This window comes from Lolium perenne, chromosome 2 (assembly GCF_019359855.2).
Source record: "Lolium perenne isolate Kyuss_39 chromosome 2, Kyuss_2.0, whole genome shotgun sequence".
Taxonomy (NCBI): domain Eukaryota; kingdom Viridiplantae; phylum Streptophyta; class Magnoliopsida; order Poales; family Poaceae; genus Lolium; species Lolium perenne.
Window position 1 is genome coordinate 44,425,504 of NC_067245.2, and position 22,660 is coordinate 44,448,163.

The following is a 22,660-nucleotide window of genomic DNA, read 5'->3' on the forward strand; positions in this document are numbered from 1 at the left end:
TCTTTGAGCAGCATCAAGAGTTTTACTAGCATAATGAATAACATTCAGTTTTTTATCTACTCGCTGTCCAAGAACAGCGCCTACAGCAAAATCACTAGCATCACACATAATCTCAAAGGGTAAGTTCCAATCAGGAGGTTCAACTATAGGAGCAGTTGTTAGAGCTTTCTTTAGAGTTTCAAAAGCTTCCTTACAATCATCATCAAAAACAAATGGTACATCTTTTTGAAGAAGATTAGTAAGAGGTTTTGAAATCTTGGAGAAATCTTTAATAAACCTCCTATAAAACCCAGCATGACCAAGAACACTACGAATACCTTTAACATCCCTAGGATAGGGCATCTTCTCAATTGCTTCAACTTTAGCTCTATCAACTTCAATACCTCTCTCAGAAATTTTATGTCCCAATACAATTCCTTCATTGACCATAAAGTGGCATTTCTCCCAATTAAGAACAAGGTTAGTTTCTTCACATCTCTGCAAAACTTTATCAAGGTTTCGCAAGCAACTATCAAAAGAATTCCCATAGACGGAAAAATCATCCATGAATACCTCTACAATACTCTCGCAAAAACCATGAAAAATAGTAGACATGCATCTTTGAAAAGTAGCAGGAGCATTACATAAACCAAAAGGCATGCGTCTATAAGCATAAGTTCCATAGGGACAAGTGAAAGTAGTTTTCTCTTGATCTTTAGCTTTAACAGCAATTTGTGAAAACCCAGAATAACCATCAAGAAAACAAAAATGAGTATTTTTAGACAATCTTTCTAGCATTTGATCAATAAATGGTAAAGGGTAATGATCTTTCTTAGTAACTTTATTAACTTTTCGAAAATCAATGCACATTCTATACCCTACAAATACTCTTTGAGGGATGAGCTCATCATTATCATTAGGCACAACGGTCATTCCTCCTTTCTTGGGAACGCAATGCACAGGACTAACCCATCTACTATCAGCAATAGGATATATAATACCAGCTTCAAGAAGTCTTAATACCTCATTCCTTACCACTTCCTTCATCTTCGGAATTAGACGACGCTGATGTTCAACAACAGGCTTTGCATCATCTTCCATATTAATAGCATGTTGGCAAATAGAAGGAGAAATCCCTTTCAAATCATCAAGAGTGTAGCCAATAGCTCCTCGGTGCTTCTTCAATATTTCCAATAACCTTTCTTCCTCAATCTCTGAAAGCTTAGAACTAATAATAACAGGATATATTTTCTTATCATCAATATGAGCATATTTAAGATTATCAGGCAAAGGCTTTAAATCAAAAACAGGATCTTCCTTTGGTGGCGGTGTTGTACCCAAATCTTCCACCGGTAAATCATGCTTGAGAATAGGTTGGCGAAGAAAAATTTCCTCAAGCTCATCTCTTTCTTTCCTAAAAACTTCACTCTCGCTATCCTCCAAATGTTGCTGCAAAGGATTATTAGGAACAAGAACAATAGATGCACACTGTTCCATTTTAAAATCATCACTAGGCAAATCAGCTTTATAAGGAGTTTTGGTAAATTTAGAGAAGTTAAACTCATAAGATTCACCAGCAAATTTAGTCAAAATTTTCTCTTTCTTGCAATCTATAATAGCTCCACAAGTATTTAGAAAAGGTCTACCGAAAATAATAGGACAATCATCACTAGCAATGAGAACCAAGTACCAAAAAGTCAGCAGGATATTTAATCTTACCGCATAAAACTTCCACATCTCGAACAATACCAATTGGAGAAATAGTTTCTCTATTTGCCAGCTGAATGACCACATCAATATCTTCAAGTTCACAAGAATCAATCTCGTGCATAATCTCCGTGTAAAGCTCATAAGGAATAGCACTAACACTTGCACCAATATCACATAATCCATAATAGCAATGATCACCAATTCTAACAGATAGCATAGGAACACTAGCTTGTTTGGGTTTATTAGGATGTGAAACAATATTAGAAGCATCTTCACCGAAAATAATATGACCATCCTCCACATTTTCAGTCACAAGATCTTTAACTATTGCAACAGCAGGTTCAACTTTTATTTGTTCTTCAGGTTCTACAGGTTTCTTTTCACTTTTATGAACCGCACTATTTATAACAGAGTACTCCTTCATTTTAGCGGGGAAAGGAGTTTTTTCAATATAAGCTTCAGGAATAACATGATCAGCAGTTTCAACTACAACGCATTTATTAATAGATGAATCAATTTTATCTTTATATGGTTCATGATACTTATCAAAATTCTTCTTTGGCAATTCATAATGAGAGGCAAAAGCTTTATAAAGATTTACAGCAACTTGAGAATCAAGACCATATGTAGCACTCATATTACGAAATTTATCAGTATCCATAAAAGCTTCAATGCATTTATAATCATAAATTATACCTGATTCTCTATCCTTGTCGTTCTCCCAACCTTCAGTATTTTCTTGGATCCGATCAAGAAGGTCCCTTTTAAACTCTTCTTTGTTGCGTGTAAATGATCGAACAAGAAGTATCCAGCAAGGTCTTGTCTTGAAAAGAAAGTCTTGCATAGAAATTATCAATAATAACATTACCAGGAAGCTCATGAATGGGGCATTTGAGCATTAAAGACTTCAATCTCCCCCAAGCTTGGGCAATACTCTCTCCATCATGAGGCCAAAAATTATATATGCGATTCCGATCCTTGTGAATTTCACTTGGAGGATAGAACTTAGAATAAAACCGGGGCACAATATCATTCCATTCAAGAGAATCCCCATTATCCAGTAATTTGTACCAATGCGCCGCTTTACCAGACAGCGATAAAGAGAATAGTTTCTTCCTCACTTCATCCATAGCAATACCTGCACACTTGAATAAACCGCATAATTCATGTAAGAACAATAAATGATCTCCAGGGTGGACAGTTCCATCCCCTTCATAGCGGTTATCCATAACACGTTCAATAATTTACATAGGTATTTTATATGGTATCACTTCCTCACCTGGCGCCTCATCCACTACCGTTGCAGTAGTAGTAGATTTCCCAAATAGAAATTGAAGAGAAGATCTCTCCATAATGACTTATAGCAGCAGGCAGAAATAAAATCAGCACAAACAGTAAAGGTTTTCCTTACCAATTCCACTTACCAATAGCGCTTCACTCCCCGGCAACGGCGCCAGAAAATAGTCTTGATGACCCACAAGTATAGGGGTGTATCGTAGTATTTTCGATAAGTAAGAATGTCGATCCCAACGAGGAGCAGAAGGTGTTGACAAGCAGTTTCGATGAAGGATTCACTGTAAATGCTCACAGACAAGTATTCAGGGGGTTTTGATGTAACAGTTGAATAAAGTACGAGTAAGTAAAGTGCGAGAGTAACAGTTGCAGCGAGTGGCCCAATCATTTTTAGCACAAAGGACAAGCCGGTTTGTTTACTTATAATGACCAAGCGTTCTCGAGGACACACGGGATTTTAGTCTAGTGCTTTCGCTACATACGGCTAAATAATCTTCATTGTTATGATAAGTGTTGTGTGGGTGAACCTATGCTAATGTACCGCCCTTCCTAGGACTAATACATACTTGTGATTATACCCCTTGCAAGCATCCGCAACTACAAGAAAGTAATTAAGATAAATCTAACCACAGCCTTAAACTCTGAGATCCTGCGATCCCTCCTGCATCGATATACCAACGGGGGTTTAGGTTTCTGTCACTCCGGCAACCCCGCAATTGGCAAACGAATACAAGATGCATTCCCCTAGGCCCATAAATGGTGAAGTGTCATGTAGTCGACGTTCACATGACACCACTAGAAGAATAACACCACAACTTAAATATCATACCATTGAATATTACCCAACCATAGTTCACTACTAACATTTAGACTTCACCCATGTCCTCAAGAACTAAACGAACTACTCACGAGACATCATATGGAACATGATCAGAGGTGATATGATGATGAATAACAATCTGAACATAAACTTGGTTCAATGGTTTCACTCAATAGCATCAACAACAAGTAGAGATCGATACCGGGAGAGTTTCCCCTATCAAACAATCAAGATCAAACCCAAATTGCTACGGCGGTGACGGTGTCCAGCGGTGGAGACGGCGGTGATGATGGTGGAGATGATGATGATGGTGATGGAGATGATGTCCAGCTCGATGACGGTGACGATGGCGTCGATTTCCCCCTCCCGGAGGGAATTTCCCCGGCGGATTCCTGCCCGCCGGAGAGCTCTTTTCTCTCTGGTGTTCTCCGCCCCGCAGAGGCGGCTGTAACTCTTCGCGAGGTACCCCCTGTGGCTTAGGTTTTCGGGACGAAGGGTTTCGCGAAGAAAAGGAGGCGAAAGGGGCTGTGGGGCCCCCACACCACATGGTGGCGCGGCCAGGCCATGGGCCGCGCCGCCCTATGGTGTGGGCCCACCCTGGGTCCACCTGGCTCCTCCTTCTGGCTTCCTTCGTCATCTTGAAAAATAGGATTTTTGGTATAATTTCCTTCCACAGTTGATCTTCCGAAATATTGCGTTCTGACGGTGCTTTTTCCAACAGAATCCTGGCTCCGGTGCTTGATCCTCCAATAATGATGAAACATGCAAAATAGATGAAATAACATAAGTATTGTGTCCCAATATGAAATATATCAATGAATAACAGCAAATTATGATATAAAATAGTGATGCAAATTGGACGTATCAATAACTTCAGAACGCGTTGGCCTTTTGTTTTTAATGCAATCATCGAGCATTTAAATCTACGTGAAATTGCGTTATCGGGGAGACAATTTCGTGGGCAAGTCGGCGTAATGAACCTACATATGAGAAGCTAGATAGAGTTCTAGCATCCATATCTTGGGAACGAAAAATTCCACTTGTCACTGTAAGAGCATTGACAAGAGCGGATTCAGATCACACCCCAATACTTATTGATTCGGGAATAAAAGCACATATGGGAAAGAAGTCGAAATTCTCCTTTGAGTTACATTGGTTGAGACAAGAAGGTTTTTTAGATACGATAGTAAAGGAGTGAAATTCAGTTTTACAGGGAGCAAATCCTATGGAGGTTTGGTTGAATAAGATAAGGCATATTAGAATATTTCTTAAAGGTTGGGCGAAGAATCAAAGTGGAAAATATGAAAAATAAAAATAAAAATTGTTATCTATCATTGATCATTTCGACTTGAAAGCGGAAACAATTCCTTTGAATTTGAATGAAAGGGAAGAGCTTAAGAAAGCAAATGAAAGTTTAAATAAATTAAGAAGGGAAGAGGAGTCGAAATAGGCTCAACGAGCGAAAGTTAAACATATTCAAGATGGAGGAAATAATATGAGATACTTTCACTTGATAGCAAATGGTAAACACCAAAAAAAGAAAATCTTTCAGTTAGAGCAACAAGAAGGAACTATTATTGGGGAAGATAATTTGAAGGTCTATATTACTAAATTCTATAAAAAAATTGTTTGGGGCACCGGCACCAAGTAATATTTCTCTACTAAAGGATGTGGTGCAAGATATCCCGCAAATTTCATCGGCTGAAAACGAGATTTTAACTGATCCTTTTTCGGAAGAGGAGGTGCATGAGGCAATCTCACAGATGGAACTTTATAAAGCTCCTGGACCGGATGGTTTTCCGGCGGAGTTTTATAAAAAATTGGGAAGTAATAAAGAAGGACTTGATGGTGCTGTTCACTCAGTTTAGTAAAGGGGATTTGCCTCTTTACAAACTTAATTTTGGCGTACTCACATTACTACCCAAGAAAGAATATACGGTCCAAATACAACACAATAGACCTATTTGTTTGTTAAATGTATGTTTTAAAATATTTACTAAGGCTGGTACTAATCGAATAACAGGGATTGATCCAAGAATTATAAAACCAACACAATCAGCTTTTATGCCGGGTAGAAATATTTTGGAAGTGGTGGTCATTCTTCATGAAACAATTCATGAGTTACACCGTACTAAATTGGATGGGGTTTTGTTTAAAATTGATTTCGAAAAGGCTTATGATAAAGTGAAATGACCATTTTTGCAAAAAACGTTGAGAATGAAGGGTTTTGCTCCGGAGTGGAGTAGACTAGTTCAGCAGTTTGTTCAAGGAGGGAGTGTGGGTGTCAAGGTTAATGATGACATTGGTCATTATTTTTAGACCAGAAAAAGGTTGCGACAAGGGGATCCTCTGTCTCCAATGCTTTTTAATATTGTAGTGGATATGCTTGCCATCTTAATTGAACGAGCAAAAGAGGATGGTCAGGTAGGAGGGCTTATCCCTCATCTTGTTGAGGGTGGCATCTCTATATATGATGATGACACGATCCCTTTTTTAGAACATGATTTACAAAAAGCGGTTAATATGAAATTAATTTTATGTCTTTTTGAAGAGCTCTCGGGACTTAAAATTAATTTTCATAAAAGTGAGATTTTTTGTTTTGAAAAGGCTAAGGATGAGGAGGTCCAGTACAGACAGATCTTTGGATGTGACGCTGGTTTATTCCCCTTTAGATATTTGGGTATTCCTATTCACTATAGAAAGCTCAGGAATTCTGATTGCTATTTTGTGGAAATCCAATTTGAGAGCAAGTTGGAATGCTGGAAAGGGAAATTACTATCCTATGGTGATATGCTAGTCCTTATCAATTCAGTATTAACTAGCTTACCGATGTTTATGTTGTCCTTCCTACAAATACCTGTTGGGGTAAGGAAACGTTTGGATTTCTATAGATCTAGGTTCTTTTGGCAGTCTGATGAACAGAAAAAGATATATAGAATCACGAAATGGAATATTGTATGTCGGCCTAAAGATCAAGGGGGCTTAGGTTTTGAGGTTCTCGAAATCAAGAACAGATGTTTATTGAGCAAATGGCTTTTTAAACTTCTGAATGATGACGGGTCTGGCAAGAATTGCTACAAGCCAAATACTTAAGACAGAAGACCTTATCTGAGGTGCAGGTTAAGCCCACAGACTCTCCCTTCTGGAAGGGATTGATGGGGGTTAAAGAAGATTTTCTTTCTAGAGGTTATTTTAAAGTGGGTAATGGGACGGGTACTCGTTTCTGGGAAGATACATGGTTAGTAAAAGTGTCTTTAGCTCAGCAATATCCGTCTTTGTATAATATTGTGCATCACAAAAATGTAACAGTAGCTCATGTGTTAGCTCAAACCCCTCTGAACATTAGTTTCCAACCGATGTTGAATGGTAACAAATGGACTTCTTGGTTACAGTTGTGTCGCAAACTCATGATGGTAAACTTGAATGAAGAAAATGATCGTTTTTTCTGGAATCTCACGCCTAATGGCTTGTTTTCGGTCAAGTCAATGTATGAGGATCTTATGAGTGACCATACCCCTTTTTTGAGAAAGTATTTATGGAAGGTTAAAATTCTCCTCAAGGTAAAGATATTTATGTGCTTTTTGAGTAATAAGGTTCTGTTGACTAAAGATAATCTAACCAAACTACACTGGAATGAGTGTACAAAATGTATCTTTTGTGGAGAAGAGGAAACTATTCAACACCTATTTTTTGAGTTCCTTTTAGCTAAGCTTCTTTGGCGCACGGTTAATTTCACATATGATCTTCCATCTCCAACCAATGCTACTAATATGTTTGGTAATTGGTTGAATGAAGTAGATAGACAATCTAAGGCTTTTATCCGGCTTGGGGTTTCTGCTTTATGCTGGTCGATATGGAGGGTCAGAAATGATATTATATTTAACAAAAAACAATCTTTTCATTTCTTGCAGGTTATCCATATGGTGTCACATTGGGTTCAGCTTTGGGCTCTCCTGTCGCCGGTGGGACAGCAGGATGCCATGGTTTCTGGATGCACACGGCTCTAGATGGTCACTTAGGATATTTGGTGCCAGGCTAGCTCTAGGAAACTACTTTGATGTGTACTCAGAGTAGTTTGTGCTTTTCGCTGGTTGATTTTTGTATCAATTCTTGGCGATGCTTGATTTGTAAAACAATACTGAACTTGATTTTTAATAAATGACCGTGTGCATCATCATGATGCAGAAGCCGGGGTGGCATCCCCATTTCGAAAAAATGTAGGTATGCAGCTATACCCATGTTGTTGTCACTACGGGAAAGCAAGACTTTGTCGTGCAAACTGCAGAACTACAGTATGTAGGTATGTAGCTATACCCGGCTTGAGCGCGGACGCCTCCATCTCCAGCCTCGCCGCGATTGCGGCGATGTCCTCGTCCACCGCGTAGTCGGTGGGGTCGAACCGCGGCGGTGGGGGCGGCCCGCTCGAGCTCGATCCCTCGGAGAAGGCGAGACGGCGCGAGGCCGGGGCGCTGGAGGTCGCGCGGTGCGGCGCGCTGGACCTCGATGCCTCAATGTCGTGGGAGCTGGAGCGGCGCGGCGGTGGATCCCGCGACCTCGACGCCTCGAGGTCGCGATGGTACTGCGACTCGCGCCGCGTGAAGGCGCGCGGCGGCCTGAGCCACTGGTGCAGCCACCAGTAGGAGCCGCGGATGGGGGCAGTGTCGGAGGTCCGCCGCTGCCGCTCGATCTCCGCGGCAGTGAGCTTGTGCTCACCGGCGGAGCCACCGCCGCCCACCCTCCCTCCCCCGCGTCCTCCCCGACCTCCGCCGGATACCATGCTACCTGGATTTGTCGCCGGCGCGCGCTGATTTGTCGTCGGAGCGGGACGGATTGCTCGTCGGCGGGAGGCGGAGAGGCGGAGGAGCGAACGGGGTTTGGCCCCCATCCGCCTTGCCGACAGCTATTTATGCGGTCGTTTTGGCGATTTGGGTTGCGGCATGGATCCATTATCCGGGCCAGACCACCGATGCGGGGTCTATGATCTGGCCCAAAAAAACACCGAAACCCGTATATCGGCCTGCCGCCGCGTTTGCAGGCCGATATGCCGTATCTGCTAGAGATGTTCTAAGCCGGGATATGGTTAGCCGGTTAGGTGCCACGTGGTCGCGTCCTGTTTTGGTATGCACTCTACGGTATCCAGCTAACGGGTATAGTGCACACTGCAGAACTACAGTATGTAGGTATGTAGCTATACCCATGTTGCTGTAGTCGTACCAACCATGCACCAGCTTGATCACTGTTTCCGTTTTGGTGAAGCAACGAGAGTTACCCTTTATAGACATTCTTTGCTCTAATTAATGAAGCTTTCGTGCATATTTTGTTATGTAGGAGCTACCCACAACAAACGGATCAGCTCTAAAAGAAGGCAGTGGGGTACACGAGAGATTTGCACACGCCTACATTATTTCCATGCACCACTATATATGGCATGCAAGTCGATCGAGCTCTCAACACCACAACAGCACGAGCTGCCCACTTTTAGCAGTCCCCTACAGGGCTACAGGCTACGGCCAACTTAAATTGTAAGCTTTGAGCACAGCAATAGTTGCCTCACAACAATGCAAGGCCTCGCGGCATCTTCCAAGCTGTCTCTGACCGTCGTGGTCGTGGTGTTCCTGCTGGGCTTGGCGGGCGCCGCGGACGGCCGCAGGCGGCTCCTCTCCAGCAGCCCCGACGAGCCATGCAAAAAGATGACGCTCTACTTCCACGACATCCTCTACGACGGCGGCAACAACACGGCCAATGCGACGTCGGCGGCGGCGACGAGCCCGACGGCGCTGAGCAACAGCACCTACCTTACCTTGGCATGCTGGTGGTGTTCGACGATCCCGTGACGGAAAGGAACGTGCTACCCGTTGGGAAGGAGGTGCCGGCGGCGCGCGCGCAGGGGTTCTACTTCTACGACAAGAAAGAGTCGTTCAACGCGTGGTTCGCCTTCTCCCTCGTGTTCAACTCCACGGCGCACAAGGGGACGATCAACCTCATGGGCGCCGACCTCATGGGCGAGAAAACGCGGGACATCTCCGTCGTCGGCGGCACCGGTGACTTCTTCATGGCGCGTGGCATAGCCACGCTTCGCACCGACGCCTTGGAGGGCTTGTACTACTTCCGGCTGCAGATGGACATCAAGCTCTACGAGTGCTATGTGTAAGAAAGGTAGTAGATCATATGCACGCACGCTCATGCGCATGTGCGAACTCGTGTGTCAATAACGAGAGTGATATGTTGCTGGTGTTTTTTTTCAATGTTGAGCGTGATGTGGACAGTCATGTGACTATGAATTGTGTACCATTGATGTATAAGAGTTTGACCTGTACGGTGTGTTCATTCTGTTTATAAATACCTGTACTCCACTCCATGCTCTCTACTCCGCCAGCCAGCTGACAAATGGCTTGCTCATATGCTTCATAGGCTACACTAGTGACCTTGCAGGTTTTAAGAATCGCTTGAAAGGTCAACGATGATTCTTCTTGAACCCCCTTTTTCCTCGATCGGTCCGAGGAGAAGACAAATTGTTTGAACATACAGAACAACAAGCACTCCTTTCAAACAGACACGCTTACTAAGCGTACGACGTTGAATTTCATACAAGTAGATTGCAATTACCTTTTGTCTCTGATATATGTAATGAATGTTGAATTTCATACAAGCTCTTGACATATACATGCCATCAGGTGAGGGGAGACCGGCCAGTTGGATCCTAACTCGCTATCTCCAGGCTTCTGCATCATGACGATGCCCGCGGCCATTTATTAGAATAAGGTTCAAAATAGTATCGTTTACAACTCACGCATCACCGAGGATTGATACAAAAATCAACCATCGAAAATAACACATACTATGACTACATATCAACATAGCCTTCTAGTATGTCGCCAACCAGGCTGGCACAAGATATCCTGAGCGACCATCAGAAGCCGTGTGCATCCAGAAGCCATGGCATCCCGCTGCCCCTCGGAGAGATTAGAGCCCAAAGCGAGGGTATAAGGCGCTCGTGAAGGATCCGCTAAACCGGTTGTGAGCTTCTGTTTTAGCCATGGGTGACTCAGGGATGCCTCCTGTGTTTAATTGGTGGAGCGGCTGTTTCTGTTTTTAGGGCAGAGGCCTGACGGCATGTTACTTCACCTATTGGCGGGTTTCTAGGTGTTGAGTGGTAGCTTACAGGTTTTCTAATGTATGATCTTGACAGATCCTTATTGAATAAAGTTTAAATAAAAGCCATATGCATCGCTTTCCCACGTCAAAAAAGGGTAAATCACTCTTTTATTCTCTATACTTCGTATGGTAACGCAATATGGTACAAAGCATCTTTGTGGACAAAAATGGATCAAATATGACGAAAATATTTTTAGTGGTGCATCACAAACGATTATGTTGTTAAAATCATGTGTGATCATTTCTATATTGCACACCTTTTTTTACAAAACCGTGTGAAATTGTTTCTCCAAAGGGTTCTTTTTTCTAAGGGTATGCGATTCATTTACATTGCAAACGGTTTTTCCAAAGGATCTGAGATTCTCTAAAATCCCATACAGTGTTTGGCAAAGCCTAAGGGATATAAAGAAGCTTGAGTAGTAAAGTCTTATGCTTGCATAAGCCGGGATATGGTTTGCAGGTTCTGTACCACGTGGTTGCGTGCTGTTTTGGTATGCACCCCTTCAGGGATACGGTATCCAGCTAACGGGTATAGTGCACACTGTAGAACTACAGTATCTAGCTACCGCTTACTGAGTGTAGTGATATTCATGCTTTTGCGCCGTACCAACCATGCACATATATGATCATTGCATTGCTTCAATTCCGTTCTAGTGAAGCAACAAATTAGGCCTATTATGGAAACTCTCTTGTCTATATATAGCATGCCAGGTCGAGCTTTGAACACCACAATAGCACGATCGAGCTGCCAACTTAGCTAAGAGTTACTTCATCACAACCCACAATGCAAGGCCTCGCAGCATCTTCCAAGCTGTCTCTGAGCGTAGTGGTCGTGCTGTTTCTTCTCGGCTTGGCTAGCGCCGCCGCCCATGGCAGGAAAAGGATCGTGTCAAGCAGCTCCGACGAGCCGTGCACAAAGATGACGCTCTACTTGCACGACATCCTCTACGACGTCGTCAACAACACGGCAAACGCGACATCCGCGGAGGCGACCAAACCGACGGCGCTGAGCAAGAGTACCTTCTTCGGCGAGCTGGTGGTGTTCGACGATCCCGTGACAGAAAGAAACGCGCTACCCGTTGGGAAGGAGGTGCCGGCGGCGCGAGGGCAGGGGTTCTACTTCTACGACAAGAAAGAGTCATTCAACGCATGGTTCGGCTTGTCCCTCGTGTTCAACTCCACGACGCATAGGGGCATAATCAACCTCATGGGCGCCGACATAATGAGCCAGAAAACGCGGGACATCTCCGTGGTCGGCGGCACCGGCGACTTCTTCATGACACGGGGCATCGCCACCCTCCAGCTCGACGCAAACGAGGGAACAGCCTACTTCCGCCTCAAGATGGACATCAAGCTCTATGAGTGCTATGTCTGATGCCGGTAAGAAAGTTATCGAATGTGTGCGAACGTGTGCCAATAAGGAGAGTGATATGTTGCTGATGTTTGTTTTAATGTTGAGCATGGTGTGGGGAGTTGCATTGCATGCATGGGACTATGTATTGTGTGTCATTGATGTATACGCCATAACAGTTTGACTTGTACTGTGTGTTTATTTCTATTTTTATAAAGACATGTTCTGCAGTATCTCATGCTTAGCTCCTCCCTGGTCCGCCAGATACTTAACTGGCAAGCTCATACTTCACAGGCTATACTAACCTTAAATAAAGGTTTTAAATATTGTTTGGAGACAACATGGTCAATCACCCTTCATAAAACTGATTGCCGAACAATCAATAACCCTGCGTAAAACGAGATCGCCGAACAGTTGATTCGCTGACAGACCCATCGTCGAGAACAAAAAAAAACAGTCAACAAGGAGCTATCAATACACAACCGGAGGTCAATCACTTGCAGTACTTGAGCGAACAACTTTGCAGAGACATTATGTTATAGCTCCTTTGGCATACAAATGATTCCTTCCTTGAATGGGAATAACCAACTTGAACACGAATTACCCACAGAGCAGCAAACAAATAGAGCTGCTTTTGTGATGCACACGAACAACTCTGATTCAGAGTCAGAGGCCTCAACCCCTGCGCCGGTGCGGCAGACTGCTGGCATTACAGAAGAAGTTCTAGGCATATCATCATCTCCTACACCAAACTGACTGAGATGCAGATGTCACCCAGAATAAAGCAGTTTAGACTGATATGCTACAGTTCAGCAATACACTTGATCTCCAGGGAAAACCTCTCCCTTCGAGATGGTCTTGGAATGATGAGGACACACAGGTTCAGATCTATCCCATCATGTTACTGGACTGGGGCTGGGAGTGCGAATGGGGGCGCTAATTTTCTGTTCATCAGCGACCGTCTTACTACCCTTTAGCACTTCATCAATGGTCTTGTTAATTATGTTGTCCCTGGCCTAATATGGGTTGGAACAGAGATTTCTTGAGTGATTTCAAGAGGAAGTATACGGCATTTCAATCAACAAGAAAACAAAGGAAGCATTCCGATGGCTAGCGCTGTTTTAACATTCGCCACTTGACCTAACCTCAGTGAGCTTCCTTTGTTGTCCTTGAGGCACAATACAGGAACTTGCCTTGTGCTTGCCAAGGTCGGTATGTGTTTTGTTAGCCATTTGGGATTGCAATCAGCAGCTATAAGGACAACCTACAGTACCACGGTACCATGAAATAAGATGAGAAACAGTTGTCAGTTTCAGTTTTCTCCATATAGGTATAACATTTGATATCACCCTGCTTAGAGAATGGTGTCAATAATTCAGATTTTCTTCATAATCATTAGAAATGCTAATTATGTCTCTAGTTCACTAGTACACGCTATCCCACCTCTGTTTTTGCCGTTCACTTAACCTGACGGTAAACAATCCCTAATTGAGTCAATAATTTGTTGACGTGACATTCAGAAGTTAAATTAACTGTTGTTTGCGCAGCTTACAGAAAATTAGTGCTCATACAAGACAGTGTTTACACTTTCAGCTGATTTGATATTTAGTGCACTATTTGATACTAAGGTTTCTCGAAGCCATATGAAACCATGAGTAGAGAGATTTAGCCGTTCAAGAAGAATTGACCAGATAGAGCAAAGCATTCTTGTATTAGTTATGTAAAAAGTAACATCTAGAGATGCTGCAGGTAGACCAAACACATTTTTCAATATTAGAGGCAATACATCCACGGCATCCGCATAATCTAATGCAGACGTGCAAATAAGGATTCATTTTCTTCAACCTAACATATGTACAAAATGGAACTCCAAAACCCATAAAAAAGTTGTCTGTAAGGCACAGCTATAGGAAGTTAAGAAACAAAAGTAACCTGAAGTGGCACCAAAGGTGCTCTCCACAAAACTTTGTGGGTCGATCCTTCACTAGAACAGCCACAATGTGAAGCAACAGCAGCAGGCATTCTCTCAAGGACCCTTGTCACATCATTGACCCTGACACAAAATTGTTGCTACAAGGGCAAAAATCAGAAATACAAACGAACATCAGAATATTTGAATATGCTCATGATAACAGCACTACTATATCAGCAGAAAACAAGTAGAAACATGGTGAAACGAAGCAAGGATGGCAATACCTTCATCCATACCTTTTCTGGCAATCCTCCCCTTAAAGCTTTTGCAACCTCCACGCTCCTAGAGAATAGTGTAACTTTTGAATACTAGAATCAAGCAACAGAAAGAAATGTTGAGAGTAACTGTGGTTACCTACTAACCTAATAAGCTTAGACAGCAGTTCATCCAGAGTATCTCCTCCAAAGTTGTCTGAAGTAACTCTGTTTAGGGTGAAATACCAAGCGGCCAGTGAACCAAAAATATGTTTGAAAACAAATAAGGCGCGTAGCTACAAAGGTAACAAACAACACAACAGGGCAAAAAGTGTACGCTTGTTCAGCATCTTTGAGAGACTTGATTGGCCCCTCAGGTTTGTTCTTCTTCTTGCCCATTGGCACCAAACTGGGTGCTACCAACTGAGGAGAAGACCTACTAAATGAAGCAGCAACGCAATCAAACAATTATTTCTACCCACAGCAACAAAGGGATAATATGAAGAACTTCAAACATGGGACAATAATAATTTCTCTTCCACCACGAGACATACATCATGTTGAAATATTGGGCTCATTTTTAGTGGCCCAAATTAGATTTCAGTTTTTCCTATAAATCTCAAAGTCCACATAGTGGCAGCCTTGTGAGTTTGAGCCCAAGTTGGTGGCAGCTCACTAGGGAGTGGCAAGAGTTGGGAAGTTTAGTCCCACATGGAAAGTTGGGAGGAAGTTAGACCACCTTATAAGGTGGGTTGTTCCACCACTAGTAAGTGAGTGAGAATAGGAGTGCTACACGCGCGCGCTCCTCCTCCTCCTCGCTCGCTCGTCTCGACACGACACGACACGACACGACACGCGCGCGCGCCGCGCTAGTGGTGAGTGGATTGAGCCTCGAGCCGCGTCGCAGTTAGTCGGTTCGGGTCGCTCCCGGATCGTGGGCTATCTGTAACCGACTCGAAACGTTCGTGCGACGTGGGTGTGGCCCACGTTGCCTAGGGTTTCCCGAGGCCACGTTGCCTAGGGTTTCCCGAGCCTATATAATCTCCTGCCCGGCTACCGCAGAAATATATCTAATACACGAGTTAGGGTTTCCACCTCTCTCTGCTTGCGCCGCCATCGTAGCCTACTCCATCCCGCTCGCCGACGTGTATCGGTGAACGGGAGAGCAGGTCTCCGGAACCACTCGTCCTTGCGATCCTGTACGGGAGAGGGCGAATTAGGTTTTTGGGAAGCGCTCTGCGCGACTGCTCAAGCTCTTCATCACGGGTCGCCTTCCGTCCAAGTCGGGCGGTGCTGCCTACCGTCGTCTTCAACGCCGTCTACTTCGACCCGTCGTCCCCGTCGTCAACAACGTTGTCATCAACAACGTTACTGCCGCGACATCATCTGCTACACCTCCACCGCCACCTCCACCAGATCGGTACGTGCGACATATCTCGATCTGTTTAGCGATGGATGCTTTACCGTTTACGCTGCTGCTACTCATGTTGATTAATGCATCTAGTATGTTTGAGTTTCACATGTTGCTAGTTGCTGCCATCATGTTTTATATTCTGGAATTAATCATGCAAATTGTGCCTAATTATCCAACAATCCAAAAACCTAATTGTAGGCAATTTCCTGAGTTAACAATGGCTGGTTTTTCCGATGCACTGAGGCCGGATAAGTTTACCGGTGTGCACTTTAAGAGGTGGCAGTATAAGGCCATGCTCTGGCTTACTCATCTGAAAGTGTTCGATGTTGCTAAGGGTTTACCTGAAGGAACTATATCTGACCAAGATCAGAACAAGTTCAAGGAAAACAATACTCTCTTCGTCGGATGCGTTCTAAGTATTCTTGCTGATCGTCTGTGTGATGTGTACATGCACTTAACAGATGGTAAACAGCTCTGGGATGCACTGAATGCTAAGTTCGGTGCAACCGATGTGACGATGAACTGTACATCATGGAGAGCTTCCATGACATCAGGATGGTTAACAACCGTTCTGTAGTCGAACAAGCTCATGAGATACAGTGCATTGCGAAAGAGCTTGAACTCCTTAAGTGTACCTTACCTGACAAGTTTGTGGCTGGATGCATCATCGCTAAGTTGCCCCCTTCATGGAGGAACTTTGCCACAACTCTCAAACACAAGAGACAGGAGATATCAGTTGAAAATCTGATAGCATCTCTTGATGTTGAGGAGAAAGCTCGGGCTAAGGATAATACTGAGAAAGGAGAGGGTCAGTCTAGCGCCAACATGGTGCAGAAGAAACCCTACAGCAAGAACAAAGGGAATAACAAGCCCTCCTTCAATAAGCCTATGAAGACTACAACCTTCAAGAAGAAGATGATGATAAACAAAGCAGATCTGAGCTGCTTTACCTATGGAGAGACTGGCCACTTTTCTAAGGACTGTCCAGAGAGGGCAGACCGCAAGAAAAAGGCGAGGCAAGTCAACACGGTGACCGCTAGCAATGCTGATGGGTACGGTAATCTCTTTACTGTTCTTTCGGTATTTCAATCTCCATGTTGGTGGATTGATACAGGTGCTAATGTTCATGTGTGTGCTGACATATCCATGTTCACTTCTTACCAGGTCGCCCGGGATTCTTCCGTCTTGATGGGGAATGGGTCACATGCTTCTGTTCGTGGTGTTGGCACGGTAGATCTGAAGTTCACTTCAGGGAAGATCGTGCAGCTGAGGAACGTGCAGCATGTCCCTACTATGAACAAGAATCTCGTTAGCGGCTCCCTTCTATGCAGAGATGGGTTTAAGGTTATTTTAGAGTCGAATAAAGTAGTTGTTTCCAAGTTTGGACAATTTATTGGTAAAGGCTATGAGTGCGGAGGCTTGTTTCGCTTTTCGCTTTCTGATTTCAGTAATAAGTCTGTGAACCATATATGTGGCAATGTTAGTGATGATACCAGTGTTTGGCATTCTCGTTTATGTTACATTAATTTTGGTTTAATGTCTCGGCTATCCAGTTTAAGTTTAATTCCGAATTTCACCATTGCCAAAGGTTCTAAGTGCCATAGTTGTGTGCAATCAAAGCAACCTCGGAAGCCTCACAAGGTGGCCGAGGAGAGAAACTTGGCACCTCTAGAACTCATACATTCTGATCTATGCGAGATGAATGGTGTGTTGACAAAAGGTGGAAAGAGATATTTCATGACATTGATTGATGATGCGACTAGATTATGCTATGTTTATTTGTTGCGAACTAAAGATGAAGCTTTAGACTACTTTAAAATTTATAAGGCTGAAGTTGAAAATCAACTAGAGAGAAAGATCAAGCGTCTTAGGTCGGATCGTGGTGGCGAATATTTTCCTAAAATCTTTGATGAATTCTGTGAGGAACATGGCATTATTCATGAGAGGACGCCTTCCTATTCACCCCAATCAAATGGGGTTGCCGAGAGGAAATACCGCACGCTGACTGACTTGGTGAATTCCATGTTAGCCACTGCTGGTTTATCAAAGGCATGGTGGGGGGAGGCTTTGTTGACTTCATGTCATGTCCTGAATAGAGTTCCTAACAAGAATAAAGATAAAACCCCTTACGAGGAGTGGGCTGGGAGAAAACCATCACTTTCGTATTTGCGCACATGGGGATGTTTGGCGAAAGTCAATATTCCAATTACTAAGAAGCGGAAACTTGGACCAAAGACAGTGGATTGTATCTTTCTAGGTTATGCTCCTCGGAGTGTAGGATATAGATTTTTAGTAGTTCAATCCGAGGTACCTGATATGCATGTTGATACTATTATGGAATCTCGTGATGCAACATTTTTTGAGAATATGTTTCCTATGAAAGATATGCATAGCATTGCTAGAATTTCTACTGAGATAATTCACGAGTCCGGTACATCTAATGATTATCTTGAACATTCACATGAGAATTTTAGTGAGAAGTATGACAATGAAGCTCCTAAACGGAGCAAGAGACGAAGGATTGAAAAATCCTTTGGTGATGATTTCATTGTGTACCTTGTGGATGATACTCCCACGTCCATTGCGAGGCATATGCATCTCCAGGATGCGAGATGGTGGAAAGAAGCTGTCCATAACGAGATGGACTCAATCCTTTCTAATGGAACTTGGGAGCTATCAGAACGACCCCATGGATGCAAGCCTGTGGGCTGCAAATGGGTGTTCAAGAAGAAGCTAAGACCTGATGGTACTATTGAAAAGTACAAGGCGCGGCTTGTAGCGAAAGGCTACACACAGAGAGAAGGCGAAGATTACTTCGACACCTATTCACCTGTCGCTAGACTTACCACCATTCGAGTACTACTATCCATGGCTGCCTCCTATGGTCTTATCGTTCATCAAATGGACGTAAAGACAGCTTTCCTTAATGGAGAGTTGGAAGAGGAAATCTATATGGATCAGCCTGATGGGTTTGTAGTAAAAGGTGAAGAAAGAAAGGTGTGCAAGTTGCTGAAATCTTTATATGGCACGAAACAAGCACCTAAGCAATGGCATGAGAAGTTTGACAGAACTTTAACTTGTAGGCTGTGTGGTCAATGAGGCTGACAAGTGTGTTTACTATCGCTATGGTGGGGGCGAAGGTGTTATACTATGTTTGTATGTGGATGATATTCTGATCTTTGGTACAAACATGAGAGTAATATACGAGGTCAAGTCTTTCTTGTCAAAGAGTTTTGATATGAAAGATCTGGGAGAAGCTGATGTGATTCTGAACATCAAGCTGATTAAGAACGAGAGTGTGATTACTCTAACGCAATCCCATTATGTTGAGAAGATTTTGAGCCGGTTCGGCTATATTGATAGCAAGTCTTCTCCAACACCTTATGATCCCAGTGTGGCACTACGCAAGAACCGGAGGATTGCCATAGATCAATTGAGATATTCTCAGATCGTTGGCTCACTCATGTACTTAGCGAGCGCGACTAGACCCGACATCTCTTTTGCTGTTAGCAAGTTGAGTAGGTTCATGTCAAACCCGGTACTGATCATTGGCATGCACTTGATAGGGTCATGCGCTACCTATGTGGTACAATGAGTTATGGGATTCACTATTCAGGGCACCCAGCTGTGCTTGAAGGATATAGTGATTCGAATTGGATCTCAGATGTAGCTGATCTGTATGTCACAAGTGGGTATGTATTTACCTTTGGAGGTGGCGCAGTATCATGGAGATCTTGCAAGCAAACCATATTGACGAGGTCAACTATGGAAGCAGAACTTACTGCTATAGACACAACCACTGTTGAATCAGAATGGTTGCGTGAGCTCTTGATGGACTTGCCTGTGGTTGAAAAACCTGTTCCGGCAATCCTTTTGAATTATGACAATCAAACTGTAATTGTCAAAGTGAACAATTCTAAGGATAACGTGAAGTCATCAAGACACGTCAAGAGACGTTTGAAGTCTGTCAGGAAATTGCGAAACTCCGGAGTAATAACTGTTACATATATTCAAACAGACAAAAACCTGGCAGATCCCTTTACAAAGGGACTATCACGTAATGTGATAGAAAGTGCATCGAGGGAGATGGGTTTGAGACCCGTTGATGTTACACCATAGTGGTAACCCAACCTTTGTGATCGGAGATCCCGTGAATTAGGACCTGGGAAGAACAAACTAGTGGTTTAATTGAGGAGAGTATTATGTAACCCTCTCTATGTGAAGATGCACAACTCTCAATTGTTGTAAGGCAGGTTGGCAACAAGCCTTAATGTGTTTATGTTGGCTATATTAGGAAAGATGCTGTCCTACAAAGCATTCTTGAAATAACACACCTATATGAGTCTGATTGTTAAACGTCGCAATCTATGAGATTTGGGTGATCTCTAGTAAAACTCATGAAGAGACCACGAAGTATGACGCATATGCTTCACCTGCGGGGTAGGCTACTGGCAGCCATGTACTGGTCATGACTTTGAGTGAAACCATGTTCACGCAAAACTTGCAATTCAAGGCTTAGTCCATTGTTCAAGTGTGAATGGATGTAGCTTAAGGTTCTAGGCGGAAGTTCAACTTAACAGTCTCCGCTGAAACACTGGTATATAAACAAGCAGTGAGTATTCGTAAATCTCTAAATGGGGATTTGAGATCTGGTGGGGGATTGTTGAAATATTGGGCTCATTTTTAGTGGCCCAAATTAGATTTCAGTTTTTCCTATAAATCTCAAAGCCCACATAGTGGTAGCCTTGTGAGTTTGAGCCCAAGTTGGTGGCACTCACTAGGGAGTGGCAAGAGGTGGGAAGTTTAGTCCCACATGGAAAGTTGGGAGGAAGTTAGACCACCTTATAAGGTGGGTTGTTCCACCACTAGTAAGTGAGTGAGAATAGGAGTGCTACACGCGCGCGCTCCTCCTCCTCCTCGCTCGCTCGTCTCGACACGACACGTCACGTCACGTCACGACGCGCGCGCCGCGCTCGTGGTGAGTGGTGAGTGGATTGAGCCTCGAGCCGAGACTTTCCTTACTTTTTGCAGCTCAGGAAAACGAACAGAGTCCTAGACGGACGCGTCGCAGTTAGTCGGTTCGGGTCGCTCCCGGATCGTGGGCTATCTGTAACCGACTCGAAACGTTCGTGCGACGTGGGTGTGGCCCACGTTGCCTAGGGTTTCCCGAGCCTATATAATCTCCTGCCCGGCTACCGCAGAAATATATCTAATACACGAGTTAGGGTTTCCACCTCTCTCTGCTTGCGCCGCCATCGTAGCCTACTCCATCCCGCTCGCCGACGTGCATCGGTGAACGGGAGAGCAGGTCTCCGGAACCACTCGTCCTTGCGATCCTGTACGGGAGAGGGCGAATTAGGTTTTTGGGAAGCGCTCTGCGCGACTGCTCAATCTCTTCATCACGGGTCGCCTTCCGTCCAAGTCGGGCGGTGCTGCCTACCGTCGTCTTCAACGCCGTCTACTTCGACCCGTCATCCCCGTCGTCAACAACGTTGTCATCAACAACGTTACTGCCGCGACATCATCTGCTACACCTCCACCGCCACCTCCACTAGATCGGTACGTGCGACATATCTCGATCTGTTTAGCGATGGATGCTTTACCGTTTGCGCTGCTGCTACTCATGTTTTGAGTTTCACATGTTGCTAGTTGCTGCCATCATGTTTTATATTCTGGAATTAATCATGCAAATTGTGCCTAATTATCCAACACATCAACACCAAATATTGTAATAACGAAGTTCAGTGCAAACAGAGCATTTTAAGATGGTATTTTACAAGATGTATATAATTCATTCTATAACCATCTACCAACAGTAGCGGATAAAATTATGACGGATTAAGTTATCCCCAAGGTGCGCACGAACTATCTAGTGTACATTACAGTTAATACATTCACGTTTAAGATAAAATAGCAATTTGGTGGAGGCAGGATCTCTGGTTTGGGTATGCGGAGTTGCCAAAAAGATTCAACTACAATAGTATAGACATTACGGCCAACGGTAATGAGAATTGACGTAAAATTTGTAATTTATCGAAATAAAATCAGACGAAAAAAATGCCTTTCAAGAGACCGCAAATTGATTGCTGCAGTGATGCTCTCAGCCTCAGCTGCAGAGCCAGGAAGTTCAACTTCGATATGTGGATTTACATTTTCTAAAAAACTACAATATAAGACATCACAATAACGACACCTTAATACAGATTATTCTTAGTATCGGCAACAACCCCATTATTTTACTTGTGAGAACAAGAGGAAAAGTATAGTTTAACTCTATGATTTTCTTTTTGGAAGCGAGAAATGATGGCAGTATTCTTTACTTGCATCAAATAATCAAGGATCATCCTCTATTCTAGAATCTAGATTTCTGGACTGGGGAATCAATCATAAAATGGGAAGAAAATCTAAACTGAAATACTCACAATGCTGGCGTGCCACTGTTCGTGTGGTCGGAAAGTCCCGGGCGTGTGCCTGCCGATTGCTGAAGTGCCAACCGACGAGCTGCCGTCGGCCTAGGATGAGCAGGGGCGCGGGGCCGTGGGTTGCGGGCGGGGCGGGACTATGGCGTGCGGGCGGGGCGGGACTGTGGGAGAGTAGGGACTATGGGCGCGAGCCGGTGCAGGGCCTTGCGGGCGGGTGCTAGAAAGCTGTCAGGATCCGATTGCCTGAACAGATGCACCGATGAGAAGGGGAGGAAGAAGGGCTCCGCTTGGCCCAGATATACAGGATAGCTAGGAAAAATAATATTGAAAAGGAAAACTGATAAGGGAAA

General features: G+C 43.8%; 1 protein-coding gene, 1 long non-coding RNA gene and 1 pseudogene across 3 annotated transcripts; 2 read left to right on the top strand and 1 right to left on the bottom strand.

Annotated features, from left to right (window-relative positions):
* The first annotated feature begins 9,273 nt into the window (after nucleotides 1-9,273).
* On the top strand, nucleotides 9,274-10,155 carry LOC127329902 (dirigent protein 6-like; annotated as a pseudogene).
* A 1,545-nt stretch (nucleotides 10,156-11,700) lies between these two features.
* LOC127329903 (dirigent protein 5) lies at nucleotides 11,701-12,541 on the top strand. Its single transcript, XM_051356312.2, has one exon. It carries the CDS (start codon nucleotides 11,742-11,744, stop codon nucleotides 12,330-12,332), a length of 591 nt encoding a protein of 196 aa, XP_051212272.1. The 5' UTR covers nucleotides 11,701-11,741; the 3' UTR covers nucleotides 12,333-12,541.
* A 1,963-nt stretch (nucleotides 12,542-14,504) lies between these two features.
* On the bottom strand, nucleotides 14,505-22,449 carry LOC127328405 (uncharacterized). Of its 2 annotated transcripts, none has more exons than XR_011750866.1 (4): nucleotides 22,311-22,449; nucleotides 14,812-14,910; nucleotides 14,643-14,702; nucleotides 14,505-14,562 (listed from the first exon to the last, which is right to left on the bottom strand). It is a non-coding gene; the product is annotated as an uncharacterized lncRNA (long non-coding RNA). The 2 variants fall into 2 exon arrangements; XR_011750867.1 differs by having other exon boundaries at nucleotides 14,812-14,913.
* Nucleotides 22,450-22,660: the final 211 nt, after the last annotated feature.